Source organism: Vipera berus (genome assembly GCF_964194415.1).
Source record: "Vipera berus genome assembly, chromosome: 7".
NCBI classification, from domain to species: Eukaryota; Metazoa; Chordata; class Lepidosauria; order Squamata; family Viperidae; genus Vipera; species Vipera berus.
This window is the reverse complement of record NC_138209.1, coordinates 59,783,198-59,800,017: the sequence shown is the minus strand read 5'-3', so window position 1 is coordinate 59,800,017 and position 16,820 is coordinate 59,783,198. Positions and strand designations below refer to the sequence as shown.

General features: G+C 46.5%; 1 protein-coding gene across 1 annotated transcript in view; it reads left to right on the top strand.

Moving 5' to 3' along the window:
* Positions 1–5,672, top strand: part of OTOP1 (otopetrin 1) — a gene marked incomplete at its 3' end in the record, with an annotated part of 39,927 nt that extends 34,255 nt beyond the window's left edge. Inside the window, exons 5-6 of the mRNA XM_081332122.1 lie at positions 3,665–4,599; positions 5,502–5,672. Coding sequence (XP_081188248.1) covers positions 3,665–4,599; positions 5,502–5,672 — 1,106 coding nt within the window. The remainder of the gene's footprint in view (positions 1–3,664; positions 4,600–5,501) is intronic.
* Between the last annotated feature and the right edge of the window lie 11,148 nt (positions 5,673–16,820).

Genomic DNA, 16,820 nt, shown 5'->3' with positions numbered 1-16,820 from the left:
AAAAGATAGACTAAGAATATAAATTAAAATAGTAAGAGATGGTAAGAGAACACTTGTCCACTCTAGAGGACTTCAAACCACCAGGACTAGATGACTTCAAACCACCAGGACTAGACAGATAACTGAAGGAACTGGCAGACATGATCTCAAAACCATTGAACTATATCTTTCAAAGATCCTGGGGCCCCAGAGAACTATCAGAGGACTGGAAAAGAGCTGATGTGATTCCCCATGTTCAAAAAGGGGAAAAAATAGATCCAGGAAACTACAGACTAATCAATACCTGGGAAAATCCTGGAAAAGATAATCAAGCAATAGTTCTGAGAAGTTATAAGTTATAAGGAGAAGCCACCATGGCTTTGTCAAAATTGGATCATGCCAAATAAATCTTATTTCATTATTTGACAAAGTGACAAAACTAGTGGAGCAGCGAAATTCTGTGAATATAATTTATTTGGACTTCATAAGGCATTTGACAAAATAGGCCACAACCTACTACATGATAAGATAGAAAAATGTGGGTTAGACAGCATCACCACCAGATGGATTTGTAACTGGCTGACAAACCGCATTCAACATATAGTCCTTAATGGAACTACATTTACATGGAGGGAAGTAAGTAATTCCATTTTAAGCCCAATATTCTTAAACATTTTCACAAATTATTTAGACGAGAAATACAAAGAGAACTCATCAAATTTGCAGATGATGCTAAACTGTCAGGAATAGTCAACACCCCGAAAGAGAGGTCAAGATCGAGATGGTCTCAACAGACTTGTGCACTGGGCCCTATGTAATAAAATGAAATTCAGTATAGAGAAAAGTAAGGTTTTACACTTAGGCAAGAAAAAACAAATGTACACAGGTATAGAATATGTGGAACCTTGCTCGAGCAATGACTGTGAGCAGGGATCTTGGAGTTCTAATGGACAATCACTTAAATATGAGCCAGCAGTGTGCAGTGGCAGCCAAAGAAGCAAATGCAATCCTTGGCAGCATTAACTGAGGGATTGAATCAAGATTACATGAAGTGTTAATACCACTTTATAATGTCTTGGTAAGACCACACTTAAAATACTGCATCCAGTTTGAGTCACCACGATATTAAAAAAAGAGACTCTGGAAAAGTGCAGAGAAAATTGCATCTTAAACGAAGAAGGGCTAGAGGCTAACATACATGAATGGTTGCAGGAATTTGGTATGTCTAGTCTAGTGAATAGAAGGACTAAGGGTGACATGATAGCAGTGTTCCAATTTTTGAGGGGCTGCCAGAAAGAAGAGGGGATCAACCTATTTTCCAAAGCAGTAAAAGGCAACACAAGAAGCAATGGATGGAAATTAATCAAGGAGAAAAAACTAGAACTAAGGAGAAATTTCCTGACAGTGAGAACAATTAACCAGTGGAACAGGATCCCCTCAAAGGTTGTGGGTGCTCCATCATTGGTGTTTTTAAAGAAGAGACTGTACAACCATTTGTCTGAAATAGTATAGAATCTCCTGCTTGAGCAGGGGACTAGAACAGGGCTTTTCAACTGGTGGTACGCATACCACCAGTGGTACTTTAGCACCTGGCAGGTGGTATGCAACCCCTAGCCAAGTGTAGCGGGGGTGGGAACCAGCTAAAGTGGCTCCGCACAGACATGGAGGAGATCAGCTGGAACTGCAGAGCTTGACAGAAGCCCCAGGATGGACACACATGGCAACATGGTAATTGGAGCTTCCGGCACACCCAGAAGAGAAGAGGAGGAGGGTGGAGAAAAGAGAAGTGTAAAAGGGACAGGTTTTGGCAGGAGAGGGAGCAGTGAGGAGAGACAGAGCAAGTGGATTGTTTTCGGAGGAAGAGTGAGTGAACAAGCGGCCTGTTTAGTGAGCGGCATGTTTTCAGGGGAAGGACATGTGAGCAAGCAGCCTGTTCAGCGAGTGGTGTGTTTTCGGGGAAGGGCGCATGAGCGAGCAGCCTCTTTAGTGAGCGGCATGTTTTCAGGAGAAGGGCGCATGAGCAGGTGGCCTCTTTAGCAAGTGACATGTTTTGGGGGGAAGGGCAAGCGAGTGAGCTGGGCAGGAGCTCCAGGATCGGTGTGTGCTTCTGCAGGGCTATGGGGGCTCAGTAGAAGCCCCAGGATCAGCACATGCAGCTACAGCTCATTGGCACTTCTGCTGAGCCCAGCACTGATCCTGGCGCTTCTGCTGAGCCCCAAAGAAGCGCCAATCAGCTGGAGCCCACCACTGATCCTGGCATTTCCGCTGAGTCCTGACAGCCATGCAGAAGCATGGATCAGCTGTGAGGGCTCAGCAGAAGCGCCAGGATCAGCGAAGGAAGGAAGGAAGGAAGGAAGGAAGGAAGGAAGGAAGGAAGGAAGGAAGGAAGGAAGGAAGGAAGGAAGGAGATGGGAATGATAAGGAGGGAAAGAAGGAGGGGAGGAAGAAAGGAAGGAAGGAAAACAACAGAGGGAGGGAGGGAAGGAAGGTAGGAAGAAAGGAAAGGAAGGAAGGAAGGAGATGGGAATGAGAAGGAGGGAGGCAGGGTGGGAGGGAAAAAGGAAGGAAGGAACCCCCCCCACATGATAACCATAATGCTAATGCGGCCCTCAATGAAATTGAGTTTGACACCCCTGATATAAAAGATTGTTAAGTGAATCTAGTTTCCCCATTGACTTTGCTTGTCAAAAGGTTGCAAAAGGGATCACATGACGTTGAGACACTGCAGCCATCATAAATATGAATCTGTTGCCAAGCATCCAAATGTAAATCACATGACCCCGGGAATGCTGAAATGGTCATAAGTGTGAAAAATGGTCATAAGTCACTTTTTTACTGCCGTTGTAACTTCGAACAGTCACTAAGCAAACTGTTGTAAGTCAAGGACTACCTGTACTTTATCACTTTTTTCCTTTTTATGTTTTTTTGGTCATCAAGTTTTTGACATCTTGCTAGGTGATATTGCCATATCCTAAAAGTGGTACAATGGGTGAAAAGGTTGAAAAGCCCTGGACTAGAAGACCTCCAAGGTCCCTTCCAACTTTATTATTCTGTTAACTTTTTGTCACAGCTGAACATATCAATTTGGGAAAAATATCATATTAAGAGTTGCCATTTCTTATTTAAGATATGAATATTATTTGTCCCTATGTAATACTTATTATTACAGGTGGTTCTTCACTTATGACCACAATTTTGCATAAAATTTCTGTTGCTAAATTGAGTGTGGTTGTTAAGTTGTTAAGTGAGTTGTACTCTATTTTGCAACCTTTCTTCCCAGAGTTGTTATGTGAATCACTGCAGTTGTTAACTTAGTAACATGGTTTTTAAGTGAATCTGACTTTTTCTTTGACTTTGTCAGAAGGTCAAAAAAGGTGATCACATGACACTGCAACCATTATAACTATGAGTCAGTTACCATGCATCTGAATTTTGATCATGTGACCATGGGGATGCTGCAGTGGTCATAAGTGTGAAAAATGATCAAAAGTCACTTTTTTCCATGTGGTTGTAACTTCAAACAGTCACTAAATGAACTGTTGTAATTCAAGGACTGCCTGTATAAGTTCCTAGTATATTGTACTAAAATATAATAGTATTTGTATCCTGCATTTCCTTAGTAGGGATTTTAGGCACTCTGAATAAGAAATGTTTTCATTCTTTTTTTCCTTTTCTTTCTGCATAGAACTGGATGATCATACACCACTTTGCAACTGTACCTCCACCACCCTCTGTTCCATATTTTCCCAAGGAATATATTATTTATACCCCTTCAATATTGAGTACCACATTTTAGCATCCACAATGCTGTACGTGGTCTGGAAAAACATTGGGCGTAAAGTTGAATATCTACAGCCACACAAGATGCCATTCAAGTTTCAAGGCAAAGCAATAGGCAACATCTTAGGTCTAGTAGTATTTATTACAACAATAGCAGTTGTAGTTGTTTATCTTATTCAGATTGGGCGTTCAAAATTAAAGAGTGAACTAGCACTTACTATGTTTTACTTGTATGCCATCACAGTACTGGCACTCATGTGTGCAGCTGGTATTGTGGCGATTCTAATCTATAGACTTGAAGACAAATCACTGGATGTGTCTAAAAATCCAGCTAGAAAACTTGATGCTGATCTCTTGGTGGGGACAGCCTCAGGCTCCTGGCTTCTTTCGTGGGGTTCTATTCTTGCAATTATCTCTGCTCAGTCCCATCCTGCATATACATGGTTCAATTTGCCCTACTCTGTACTTGTTATTATTGAGAAATACATTCAGAACCTCTTCATAATTGAATCTATACATCATGAGCATGACAAGAGTAATGATGACATTAAAACTCTGCGAATATTAACAGTGTCCAGTGGAAGCAATTTCTCCCCTACAGCTTCCTACAAAGAAATCTATAATGGAACAAATGGAGAGTTGTCATCCATATATTATGGAAATAGTTATCCATCTGAGAACAGTTCCACTTGTGCTTTCCATGAAAACATTGATCAGAGCAAGATTCCAGTCCCTCCATCCTCTCCAGATTTCTCATTCACTCTGAGAAAATTCTCTGTCAACAGCAAAAGAACTATCTTGAAGAATATTGCTGTATTTTTGTTCTTGTGTAATCTCTCAGTAAGTATTTAAAATAATGCAATTTATTCTATAGTGGGACAATTGCCCTCAGTGTGTTTTGTCTTTAACATTAAGTTGGTCTGCAGAAATCAGAAGATGAAATTCTTCCTATTCATGTAACTTGTCAAGCAGCTGTATGAGCACAACCACCAGAGGCCAGATGAACTTTTTCTCTTCCAAAGAGTAAGCAAAGATTGAACTTGCTTGCTCTTCAATCAATAAAGAGCCAAATTAGTGTAATAAAAAGCCCTCTCAATTTCTGCCCACAAACTAGCAAACAAGCATCAAAAGAGAGAGGAATTGAGAAGGAAGAGGGTGGTCTAGAAATTACAAAATGCAGACAGTTCTGCTAGTCAAAGCATATTATTAAATGCTTCTCCCCCCCCAAAAGAAGATTTTATCTCCTTTATTATCGTCTATAGCAGGGGTGTCAAACTCACAATGTCATGTGACGTGTCGTAACGTATTGCGACTTTTTCTCCATTGCCGGCAATGGGGTGGGTGTGGTTTTGGCACGACGCATCTGGCCCATGGGCTGGCAGTTTGACACTCCAGATCTATAGGCACTAGGGGCTACTCAACCATATTAGCCAGCTGGCAGATAAGTTTTAAATGAGTCCCCTTCTCATAGCTATTTTAAAAATTATTTATTTTGTCCAATTAGTATTAAGTTTTATTGCTTTTTTCAGTCTATAATTTTAAACCTAAGAAAATGGTTTGAAACCAGGAAAACGATTACATGACAATGTGAACAAAAATATTATGAAATAAAATGTAAAATTCTGCAACTGAATTTTTAGCTAAATTATATGAATCAAGCTGAAAAATATTGTTCCCAGCATAATCTCACAGGGATAGTGTCATCTAGATATTTTTTTTTAAAAAATGTTCTTTTTTTATAGCTTTGGATTCCACAAGCTTTTGGTTGCCGCCCTGAATATGACAATGGCCTGGAAGAAATGGTTTTTGGATTTGAACCTTGGATCATTATGGTGAATCTTGCAATGCCCTTTTCCATTTTCTACCGGATGCATTCAGCAGCCTCCCTCTTTGAGGTTAGCTGCAAAATGTAAATTGTATAATTTCATCAAGAAGGAAGTATGAAAGGCTGGGAAGATAAATATACTTGATAGATCTTGACGATCCAAGATCATTGAAATGAATTCATCTGACATCTCTTCACTCCCCCAATCCACATCTTAGGAAAGAAGAACTCTTGAAGACAGGATGGTCCAAACAGGAACTTTTACTAAAACATGATTGACAGTGGATAATCTAGACAGGATCTGGAAACTGTGCCGCAGATTGATACTTTTAAAGTGTCCCTGAGTAAAAACCCATCCCCTCAGTCCATTTGGTCAGTCCTGGATCGGTTAAGTTTCATGTGTCAAAACCTTTCATGGGAAAAGGGATCTTCCATGCATTTACAACATTTGATTCCTCCCCTTCAAATTCCAATCGGAGATACAAACCAGAATCCCCCTCCCTCTTTCTTTGTTCTTCTCAGTTCAAAGGTTCTTTCCCTGGTCTTTGATGATGGCCCACAGGCAGGCTGAATAAACAACCTTGCATCTAATGGATAGGGATGGCCAATTAACATCTTCTCTTACCCTCCTTGGGATGGCAGAATCCAGTAAGGGGGTGAGATTTAGATTTGCACAGATAGGGGTTTAGGAATGTAATATAAATGGATTCTGACAATCTGCTCTCCTTAAAAGAAATATAGGTCAACCTGTAGAGGAAATAAAATATAAATGTTAGCCCAGTTTGTTAGGATATTCAGTATGAAACTTCTTAAGCAACTTTGGTGCTCTAATGTGATGTTTATTGACCCACTCATTTTCTGAGGAGGGGAGGTGTTTCCAAGCTACTAGATATTGAATTGCTCCATGGTGTTGCCTGGAATCTAGGATTTCCTTCACCTCGAAGTGTTGTTCTCCTTCCACCATGATGGGAGGTGGTGGTGGTGGTGGGTTTTTGTTTGTAGGGGTGACTGTTGTTCTCTGTAGTGAAAAATTGAGTGCATCTGCCTAAGATTTTTGGTTAGTCCTAATTCAACTGTTACTGGGTTTATGATTCTTTTAATTGAAAAAGGTCCAATATATTTTGGTCCGAGTTTTTTACAGGGTTGTAGTGATTTAAGGTATTTTGTGGATAAATATACCATCTCTCCTACCTTGAATGGTTTGGGATCGACTCTTTTTTGTCTGCCTGTGTCTTGTATGCTTGTCTAGCTTTGTCTAAAGCTTTCCTAATGATTGGCTAGGTGTTTTGTAATTGTGCAATCCATTCCTTCAGTGCTGGGATTACCAGTTCATTTGGGATTAGTTCTGGCATGGGGTTGAAACTTTGACCGGTAGCTATTTGAAAAGGAGTGTAACCTGTGCTGGAGTGGACTGCATTATTATATGCCACTTCTGCGAAAGGTAGTAGGTCCATCCAATTTGTTTGCTGGAAATTAATAAAGCATCTTAAATATTGTTCAAGTACTGAGTTTGATTTTTCACATTGACTGTTCGATTGAGGATGATGACTAGATGTCAGTCCTTGGGTGGTTCCTAAAAGGGGTAAACATTTTTTCCAAAATGCTGACATAAATTGCACCCCCCTATCAGATATGATGCATTGTGGTGCCCCATGCAATCTGTAAATATGCTGCATGAAAAGTTTTGCTAAGGCTTTTGTGGTGGGGATCTTTTGGAAAGGGAATGAAGTGCACTTGTTTGGAAAACAAGTCCGTGACCATCCAGTGTTCCCATTGCTTTCTGGTAATTCCACTATAAAATCCATGGCTATTTCTTGCCATGGGGCTGAGGGGTTCGCCACCAGTTTTAACAGTCCTGGCGATTTCCCTTGCAGCCTCTTAGCCTCTTAGCCGTCGTACAAATTTGGCAGCTGCCCACGTAGCTTTCTATGTCCTTTTTCATGGATGGCCACCAAAATTGCCTTTTAGTTAAAAGCAGCTGCATGAAATTGATCCTCTGGGTGGCAGGTATGTATAACTTCTCACCCACCCAGGGTAGTCCATCTTTGATTGTGCACACATGTCTATTTTTCTGGAACCATTCATCACTTTCCAAAGACTTTCGGAATTCTATTCCAGTTTGGCTATCCACCTGCGGCTTCATTTTAGCTTGGGCCCTGGTGGTGACTGGTGCTGCCAGTTGTTGTTCGGGCACGAGTGGTTTAGAGTCAGTAACCCATGGGGCATGCGAGATAATGCATCTGTCAAAAAATTCTCTTCCCCCCCCGGTAAGTGTTTGAGGGTGAAATGGAATCGGTGAAAATGTTGGGACCAGCGGGCTTGCTTAGGAGTGAGTTTCCTGGGTGTTTTTAGTGCCTCCAAATTTTTGTGGTCTGTCTAGACCTGGAAGGGGATTTTATTTCCTTCAGGGAACTGGCGCCATGTAAGTAATGACCACCGCACAGAATATGCCTCTTTTTCCCATACGGACCAACGTTCTGTCTCCGTGAGTTTCCTGGATGTTAATGCACATGGTTGCAATGCCCCCTCATCATTTTCCTGTAATAATACAGCTCCCACCACCACATCGCTTGTGTCTGCCTGTATTACAAAAGGGTTATCTGGATCTGGGGGTCTCAGGACAGGTTTGGCAGAAAAAAGTCTCTTTAGCCTCTCAAATGCTGCTTGACATTCCATTGTTCACTTCAGAGACTATTCTTTCCTGGTGGAAATCACATTTCGATAGTTTAACATATAGGTGGGCGGCCCACAACTTTTTCAGAACTGCTGTGACTAGGTTAATATGTTCCTCTTTAGTCTCAGTGAAGATAAGGATGTCATCTAGGTAAACCAGGACCCCCTTATATAGATGCTGTCTTAGCACATCATTGATTAATTGCATAAAAACTGCAGGGGCCCTTGCAGTCCAAATGGCAGTGTCACGACGTCCTCTGCGAAGAATCACGAACACACCAAAGGTACGGGTGACAAGGTTTATTATTCAACTCTCACAAAACAAACTGTGGTAAAGTCAGCGTTGAGGCATCCAGACTCAACGCTCTTTTATCATGCAGTTACACCTTAACCCCACCCCTTCAGAGCAAACCGGCATCCGCCCACCTCCCCATAAAAGCCCCACCCATCACCCTGCACAGCCACCACCCACCGCGTGCGTTGCTGCGGCCCGCTGGGCCTTTCCTCAGGTAAGTTCTGTCCTTCCGCCTCCATACGCCCCCCCCTGTCCGTCCCGGTATTGCAACTACGTAATCCCCCCTGGGCCCACCCGAACGCCCAGCCGGAGAGAGAGGTAGCGTGGGCATGGCCACCTCCCCGTCCGTGGCTGCCTGCGGCAGGTCAGTCCTTCTGGCCGCTTCTCCATCGTTCCTTACTTGTCCCGGCTCTGGCTGCGGTTGCGTTCTCGCAGGGTGCTCCGTTGGTGATGTGCCCGCCGGCCGGTAGGTGGACGGCTGACGCTGTTCCCAGGGGCCGGGCACAGGCACAGCCCGCGGCTCCGGGTCCAGCTGCCGGGGCACCGGGAGTTCGGCCAGTGCAGGCGTGTACACCAGCTGACTGACGGGCGCCCGGAGTCGTCCTCGCCAGTAAGGTAAGAGCGCGTCCGTCGGCTGCCCGGTTGTGGGCGCGCCAGTCAGCTGCCTGGCAAGGACCTGGTGCCGCTCATGTCGGTCGGGCGAGGCCACGCCCATCAGCTGATCGGCGGGAGCCCGACACCGCTTCTTCCGGTTGGGGGTGGGTGCAGCTGGCGGCCCCAACGCCGGCTGGTCCAGTGCCGCGTGGCCGCCGCGCCCCGGCGTGGCCAGCATGGGCGTCTGCTGGCCAGTAGCAGGCTGCTGCGGCCCGGGAACGCAGGTGAGTATAGGAGATGGCGGTCTGTTGGGGGAGGGTGGAATCGCTGCCCCGTGTCAGCGTGGAGAGCGGCGGAGGCGGTGTCGGGGACCGGGTGGTTGGCAAGCTGGCGGGGCTTGACAGTCAGCTTCCCCTACCACATGCCCACCAGCAAAGGAAGAACGACAAGATGGACATCCACGGACCCAGGCCACTGAGTCCCCGGCTCCACCCCCCGGTTTGGACGGATGTGTACGATGAAAGGCCGTGACGAGACGAGCTGCTCGGAAGTCCCCTTTTCCCACCCAAGAGGCCTCCGCCAGCGGGTATCCTTTCCACAATACAAGGTACTGCACTTGCCCCCTCCATACCCGTGAATCGAGGATTGCCTGTATTTCATACTGGTCCCCGTGAACAGGCCCCGGTGCATTTCCACCTGCCTTCCCTATCATCCCCCTGGCGGGTCTCAGCAGGCTACTGTGGAAGACTGGGTGGACCTTCCCTAAGAACTTTGGCAACCGTAGTTGTACAGTCACGGGGTTGATCATTCGGACCACTTGGAAAGGGGCAAGGAACTCGGGGCCTAATGTCCTGCTCGGTACCCGCAACTGTAAGTACTTGGTCGACAGGTATACCCACTCCCCAGCCTTGGGGGTCTCAAAAGGTTCCTGCTTCCTGTCTGCCTGCTCCTTAACCCGTGCTTGGGCCTTTGCCATCGCCTCCTTAGCGACCTTCCAAACACCCTCTAGTTGGCACATCCACTCCCCGGGCCCGGTGGGTGTTACCGGTCCTTGTCCACACTCAAGGACAGGGACGAGGTCATACCCTGCCACCACCTGATATGGTGTCAAGCCCATGCTGCTGTGCACGGCATTGTTGTGGGCGACCTCAGCAAACACAAGGAGGTCTACCCAGTCTGTTTGTTGGTATGACACGTAACTCCTGAGGAGCCTTTCCACTGTGGTGTTAGCCCTCTCAGCAGCTCCGTTGGTGCTCGGGTGGTAGGCAGAGCTCAGACCCTGGGTGGACCCGATGTGTTGCAGGAACTCCCACCAGAACCGTGCCATAAATTGGGCCCCACGATCTGAAATCATCCATCGGGGAACCCCATGTAGCCGATAGACATGTGTCAGAAACATCCATGCCAATTGTTTGGCAGATGGTAGTCCTTTACAGGGGATGAAGTGTGCCTGTCTGGAGAAGAGGTCGATGACCGTCCAGATCACTGTGTAGCCCCTACTTTCCGGCAACCCGACGATAAAGTCCATGGCAATGTCTTGCCATGGCCGTTCGGGGTCCTATACCGTCTGTAACAGTCCTAACGGCTTCCCAACATGGGGTTTTACTGTGGCACACACGTGACAGCTCCGGACGTGTTGTTCCACGTCTGCCTTCATGCACGGCCACCAGAATTGGCGCCGTGCCAAGTGTAGGGTTTTAAGGAAGCCGAAGTGGCCGGCCTGTTTGGCGTCGTGACACCGGTGCAGGACGGTGGAGCGAAGTGCTTGGGGCACATATAGCTTATCCCCGTGCCAGGCCAAGCCATTGCACATGGTGAGAAGACCGGGGTGCTCCTTCAGCCAGGCGTCCATAGCTAGAGCATCACTCATGGCACAGGACAGATCATCCTCCACGCCGCAGACCACCTGGTTCGCGGCCGTGGATTCACCTGGCGGGATGAGCTCTTGTACCACTGCTTCCCATTTGGTGTTGTATTGCGGAAGCCGTGAGAGCGCGTCGGCAAGAAAGTTCCGTCCCCCCGGCACGTATTTCTGAACGAAGTTAAACCGCTGGAAAAAGAGAGCCCATCTGACATGTTTAGGCGCCAGCTTTCTTGGCGACTGTAGGACCTCTAAGTTTTTGTGGTCCGTCCAGACCTTGAAGGGGTGGGCGGCCCCCTCCAATAGATGATGCCACGTCTCCAGGGCCGTGCGCATGGCGAACGCCTCCTTTTCCCAAATCGCCCATGCACGCTCTGCGGATGACAGCTTCTTGGATGAGTAGGCACACGGTTGGAGTGCACCCTCCGTGTTTCGTTGTAATAGCACAGCCCCTACCGCGACGTCGCTGGCATCGACTTGGACCACGTACGGTAGGTCCGGATTGGGGTGCGCCAACACCGGTTCCTTAGCGAACAAGGCTTTCAGGGACTCGAACGCCTGTTGGCACGTGGTGGTCCACGCCAACTTCAGCCCTGGACGCGGCCTCTCCCCGGTCTCCCATGTACGCAGCAAGTCCATCAACGGCAGGGCTATCACCGCAAAGCCTGGGATAAATTGACGATAGAACTTCGCAAACCCCAGGAAACTCTGAAGCTGTCGTCGCGTCCGTGGTGCTTGCCACTGCTGCACGGCTTCCACTTTATGAGGGTCCATCTCTATGCCACTTGCTGAAACCCAATACCCCAGGTAATCCAACCTTGTCTTGTGAAACTCACACTTTGTGAGCTTCACATAGAGACGGGCAGCCAGCAGCTTCCATAGCACCTGGTGCACAAGGGTGACGTGCTCCTCCATGGTCTTAGAATTGATCAGGATGTCATCCAGGTAAACTAGCACCCCACGGTACAGGTGCTTGTGAAGCACCTGATTTATCAGTTGCATAAAGACGGCTGGGGCTCCCTGGAGCCCAAACGGCATAACCCGGAACTGGAAGCTGCCCAATGGACAGTTGAACGCCGTCTTCCATTCATCTCCGGCTCTGATCCTCACCCGGTAATACGCCTCTCATAAATCCAATCTCGTGAAAATGCGGCCTGTCGACAGGTGTGCCAGGAGGTCCTTCATGAGGGGCAGCGGATACAAGTGTTCCACGCAGACCACGTTGACTCCACGGAAGTTGACACACAGTCAAAGCATGCCCTCCTTCTTTTCTTGGACCGGGCAGGTTGGATGAATCCCCTTGCGAGGTTTTTATCAATATAACGTCACAATTCCTGCATCTCGTTGGGTGTCAGGGCGTACATGCGTGGCTTTGGCAGCTTGACACCTGGCTCAAGCTCGATGGCGCAGTCCATTGCTTGGTGGGGAGGCAAGGCATCACACTCCCTCTCGTCAAACACCTCAGCCAGGTTGGTGTATGCCTGTGGAAAACGGGCTCCCACCACCCCTTCTGTCCCTTGGACTTGCTCGCTCCCTGGCTGACCAGAGGGACCCACATATGCGTGCGGTGGCGGTTGTGGTCCTGTCCCCAACCGCAGATGTCGACACCCCCCTTCCCACCATATCGTGGGACCCCACTTGTCGAGCCACGTCAGCCCCAGGATTACCGCCTCCGTCATAGATGGAATGACAAGAAACCGCATTGTCTCCCAATGGGTCCCCATCTCCAAACGGATAGGGCTCATCACACGGGTTACCGCCCCCCCCCAGAAGGGACCCATCCACCTGCTGGAAACGGAGAGGGGTTGGTAGTCGCCGCACCTCCAGTCCCAACCGGGCAACCACCGTCTGGCTGAGTAGGCACCGGGTACTACCTGAGTCAATCAGGGTCGGGTAGGCCTCCCTACGACCCGTCCGCAGGTTGACGAGCACAACCAGAACCGTGAAGGGTACCACCGGGTCACTCACCATGGGGTCCTCCTCCTCCTCCTGGCTCTCGTAGGGTTCTGGGTCGTTAGCCCCAGGTGTCTCCGTCCCCGTTGCTGGTGTCATCATGAGGGTCACCATCTGGTGAGCAGCTCTCGAACATTCCACCCACTTCCGTGCTGTGGCTCCCTTGCCAGAGGGGGTGGCTGCGGCCGCACGGGGCACCAGCAAAGGGCAGTCGGCCACACGGTGTCCCGGCTGATCACACCGGAAGCATCTTATGGTTGGCCTTGTGGGCGGCACAGGTGGTTTTGCCGCTGGTGCCACGGTCTTCCAGTCCTCCTCCTTTGGCTTATCAGGGATCCTGCGGGGCCCAACCGCCCCCTCCGGCTTCCCTCTACACTCACGCAGCCGGATGTCGAGTTCGACAGTGACACGATACCACTCCAGCAGTCGCTCGGGCACACCATGCACCACGCACGCCCTACATAGCGCGCTGTCCAACCCTGCCTGGAAGTGGTGCACCAGCAGGTGTTCCGGCCAGGAGCGTAGCTTGCGAGCCACTCGGCGAAACTCACCAACATACGTCGGTCAGGCAAGGCCGCGCCCATCAGCTGATTGGCAGGAACCCAACGCTGCTTCTTCCGGCTGGGGGTGGGTGCGGCTGGCGGCCCCAACGCCGGCTGCTTTGGCACCGCGTGGCCGCCGGACCCCGGCGCGGCCAGCATGGGCGTCTGCTGGCCGGTAGCAGGCTGCTGCGGCCTGGGAACGCAGGTGAGTATAGGAGACGGCGGTCTGTTGGGGGAGGGTGGAACCGCTCCCCCGTGTTGGCGTGGAGAGCGGCGAAGGCGGTGTCGGGGCCCGGGTGGTTGGCAAGCCGGTGGGGCTTGACAGGCAGGACTTTGAACTGGTAGCAACCCATTGGGCAAGTTAACACACTCTTCCATTCGTCTCCTTCCTTAATCCTAATGTGGTAGTATGCTTCTCTCAGGTCTCGTTTGGTAAAAATCCTTCCTTTCGATAGGTGGGATAGCATATTCTTCATTAGGGTTAGGTAGTTGTAAGTATGGAAAATGGTCATAAGTCACTTTTTTTAGTGCTGTTGTACCTTTGGTCACTAAATGAATATAGGTAGGTCAGTTTGGTGTCTCCAGTAGTCAGTAAGCCCTCCTAGTGTACTAACCTCAGGGCAACATCTTCATTGTCTTTCAAATATTCTTCCAAAGCCATTTTTTCTTCTTCAACCATCTGGTGTATTTAGAACATTCCAGACCCACCGATTTGCCTTGGTAGATAGACTCTGTCAAAGTCACTATGATTCATTGTCATTATTTTTCTGATCTTCCTATCCATTGCTTTTAGTTTTGCTTGAGTCCAGTCCACTATTCTAGCTGTGTATCTAATGACTGGAATTATCCAATATTGATTGCCTTGATGGAATTTCCTCCATTGATTTTGGGTTATGTTCATGGGGCATCTTGATTCTTTCAGTTTTCACTATTTTTCCTTGTTTGATAGTGAGTGTGGCACATTTGTTCAATCCAAACTCAAGTTGCAATTTCTTGGCTATATATATGGACAGTGTTGAGCAGCAATTCTATTTCAGATAGAGTTTTTCCATACATATTGATATCGTCCATGTAAAAGAAGTGGGATAGTCTGGCAGATATTTTTGATGTTTGATAGCCACAGCCTAGGTTATTCAGTATTATTGACAGAGGAAACAGTGCAATGACAAATAATAGCGGTGATAGTGAATCTCCTTGAAATTTTCCTCTCTTGATATTAACCTCTCCCAGTCTCTCACCATTGACCTGTAACAGTGCCTTCTATTGTGCCATCAATTTTTGCAAAAAGTTTCTAATGCTTCTACTGACTCCTATTATTTCTAGTCACTTGATTATCCAGTCATTTGCAGAGAGTCAAATGCCTTTTTGTAATCAATACATGCTACATTCAGTTTGGTCTTCCTTCTCTTGCAGTTTTCCAAAATCATTTTGTTAATTAGGAGTTGATCTTTTGTTCCTCTGCTAGTGGGGCAGTTTTCTTTCTACTCAGATGGAAAGAGATTGTTTCCAATTAGATGCTGTTGGATTGCCTCAGCTACCACACCAATTAGCAATTTGAAAGTTGTTGGTAAGCAAGTAATTGTCCTGTAGTTGCCTGGTGCTGCCCTTTTGCTGGATCTTTCATTATCAGGTATGTTTTCCCAGATGTTAGCCACTCTTCAATTTCACCTCCTTGTAGTAAGTTGTTAAACTGCTTGGCAACGAGTGGCTATAGACCAGTTAGATCAGGGGGTCTTCAAACTTGGCCCTTTTATGACTTGTGGACTTCAACTCCCAGAATTCCTCAGCCAATCTGCTTGGCTGAGGAATTCTGGAAGTTGAAGTCCACAAGTCATAAAAGGGCCAAGTTTGAAGACTCCTGAGTTAGATGTTTCAGTCAAAAACCATGAAATTCATCTTCATACGATGCTGATCATTTCTTGATTTTTCTTGCTCTTTTCTCTACCATTTCTGCTGTTATTACTAATTCTTTCATTTCAACTTCTTTTATTTTTTTTTGTAATATATTTTAATGATTTTTTTAAAAAAACATAGATCACAATAATTGGTGAACATTTGTAAAACAATCATTAACAATTGATTTCTAGAATCCATAATCCACATAGTGGTTTTGTTGATTTCCTCTTTTCCCAAAATGTCTTTTTTTGCAAACATTGAATTAATACAATTCTTACTGTTTTGATAGATAACAATTAAATATATATATTTTCCCAATATTCCTGAAAATAATAGTCACATTAATATAATATTTCTATTCTATCTAATCATTCTGATTGTCTTATTATAGATCCTGTTACAGTCCTTATTTTAATTTCTTTCTTCCACCAAATTCTAGGTATTCTCACTGGTTAAGAGTTCCTCAAAAATTAATTACTTTTACAAATGTTGTATCTTTCTGCTGGATTCCTCTACAGCCAATTCCCCCTGGTTTGCCTGTACATTCTGAGTTATTTCTGGCAAGTAACTCAGTTCTTTGCAGTTCTTCCAATTTTGCTTTTATGGATACTGTCAGCACCCACCTCTTCCCACTTCTTAAGAAAGCAGCACTCTTGGAGACAGGGTTTTCCAAGCAAGATCTTTTCCTAAGAAATAGGAGGTAGCAGGCATAATAGACAGGATCATTCACTTACATCTTGACAATTTTAAAGTGCCCCCAAGCAAACTCCCCCCCCCAGTTCATTTGGTCAGTTCCAGATCAGCCAATCTCCAGGTGGTAAGTCCATTGTGGGAAAAGAAAGATAAAAAATCTGTTTGCAGCACGATCATTTCCACAGCTCCTCACACTTCCTTCGGAGAAACAACCCAGATCCCGGAAGGTTATAATTCTTCCCCCCACCCCCTTTTCTATTTTCCTGGTAAGTTCAGAGCGAATGCCTAGTAAGAAAGCAATTTGGTTTACATTGTAATGGATACCAGACAGGCGGAATAAACAAAAGGTTACATTTAATGAAGGAAGTGAAAGCAATAAAGCCCCATGCTTGTTCCCTCTCCCCCTTGGGAATGGCAGAATCAGTGGAAGATGAGATTTGGTTTTTGCACAGAGGAGATAGTTAGAAATGAAATATAAATGGATTCTGACAGATACTTTATTTCATATTTTAAATCAACATTAGCCTATTTTCTGTTATTTCTGATTCTGGATGCTGTTATTTCCAGGACTGGTGCATTTGTTTCAAATATCCTCTTCTTGTTGGACTTGATCTATAATAACAAATCATTATTTCTTTGTTTTCAAGACTCAAAGAGTGACACGGGCTGCATCTAGACATAAGGAACAACAACAACAACAACAACAGAAACAGTGTTCTATAACTACAA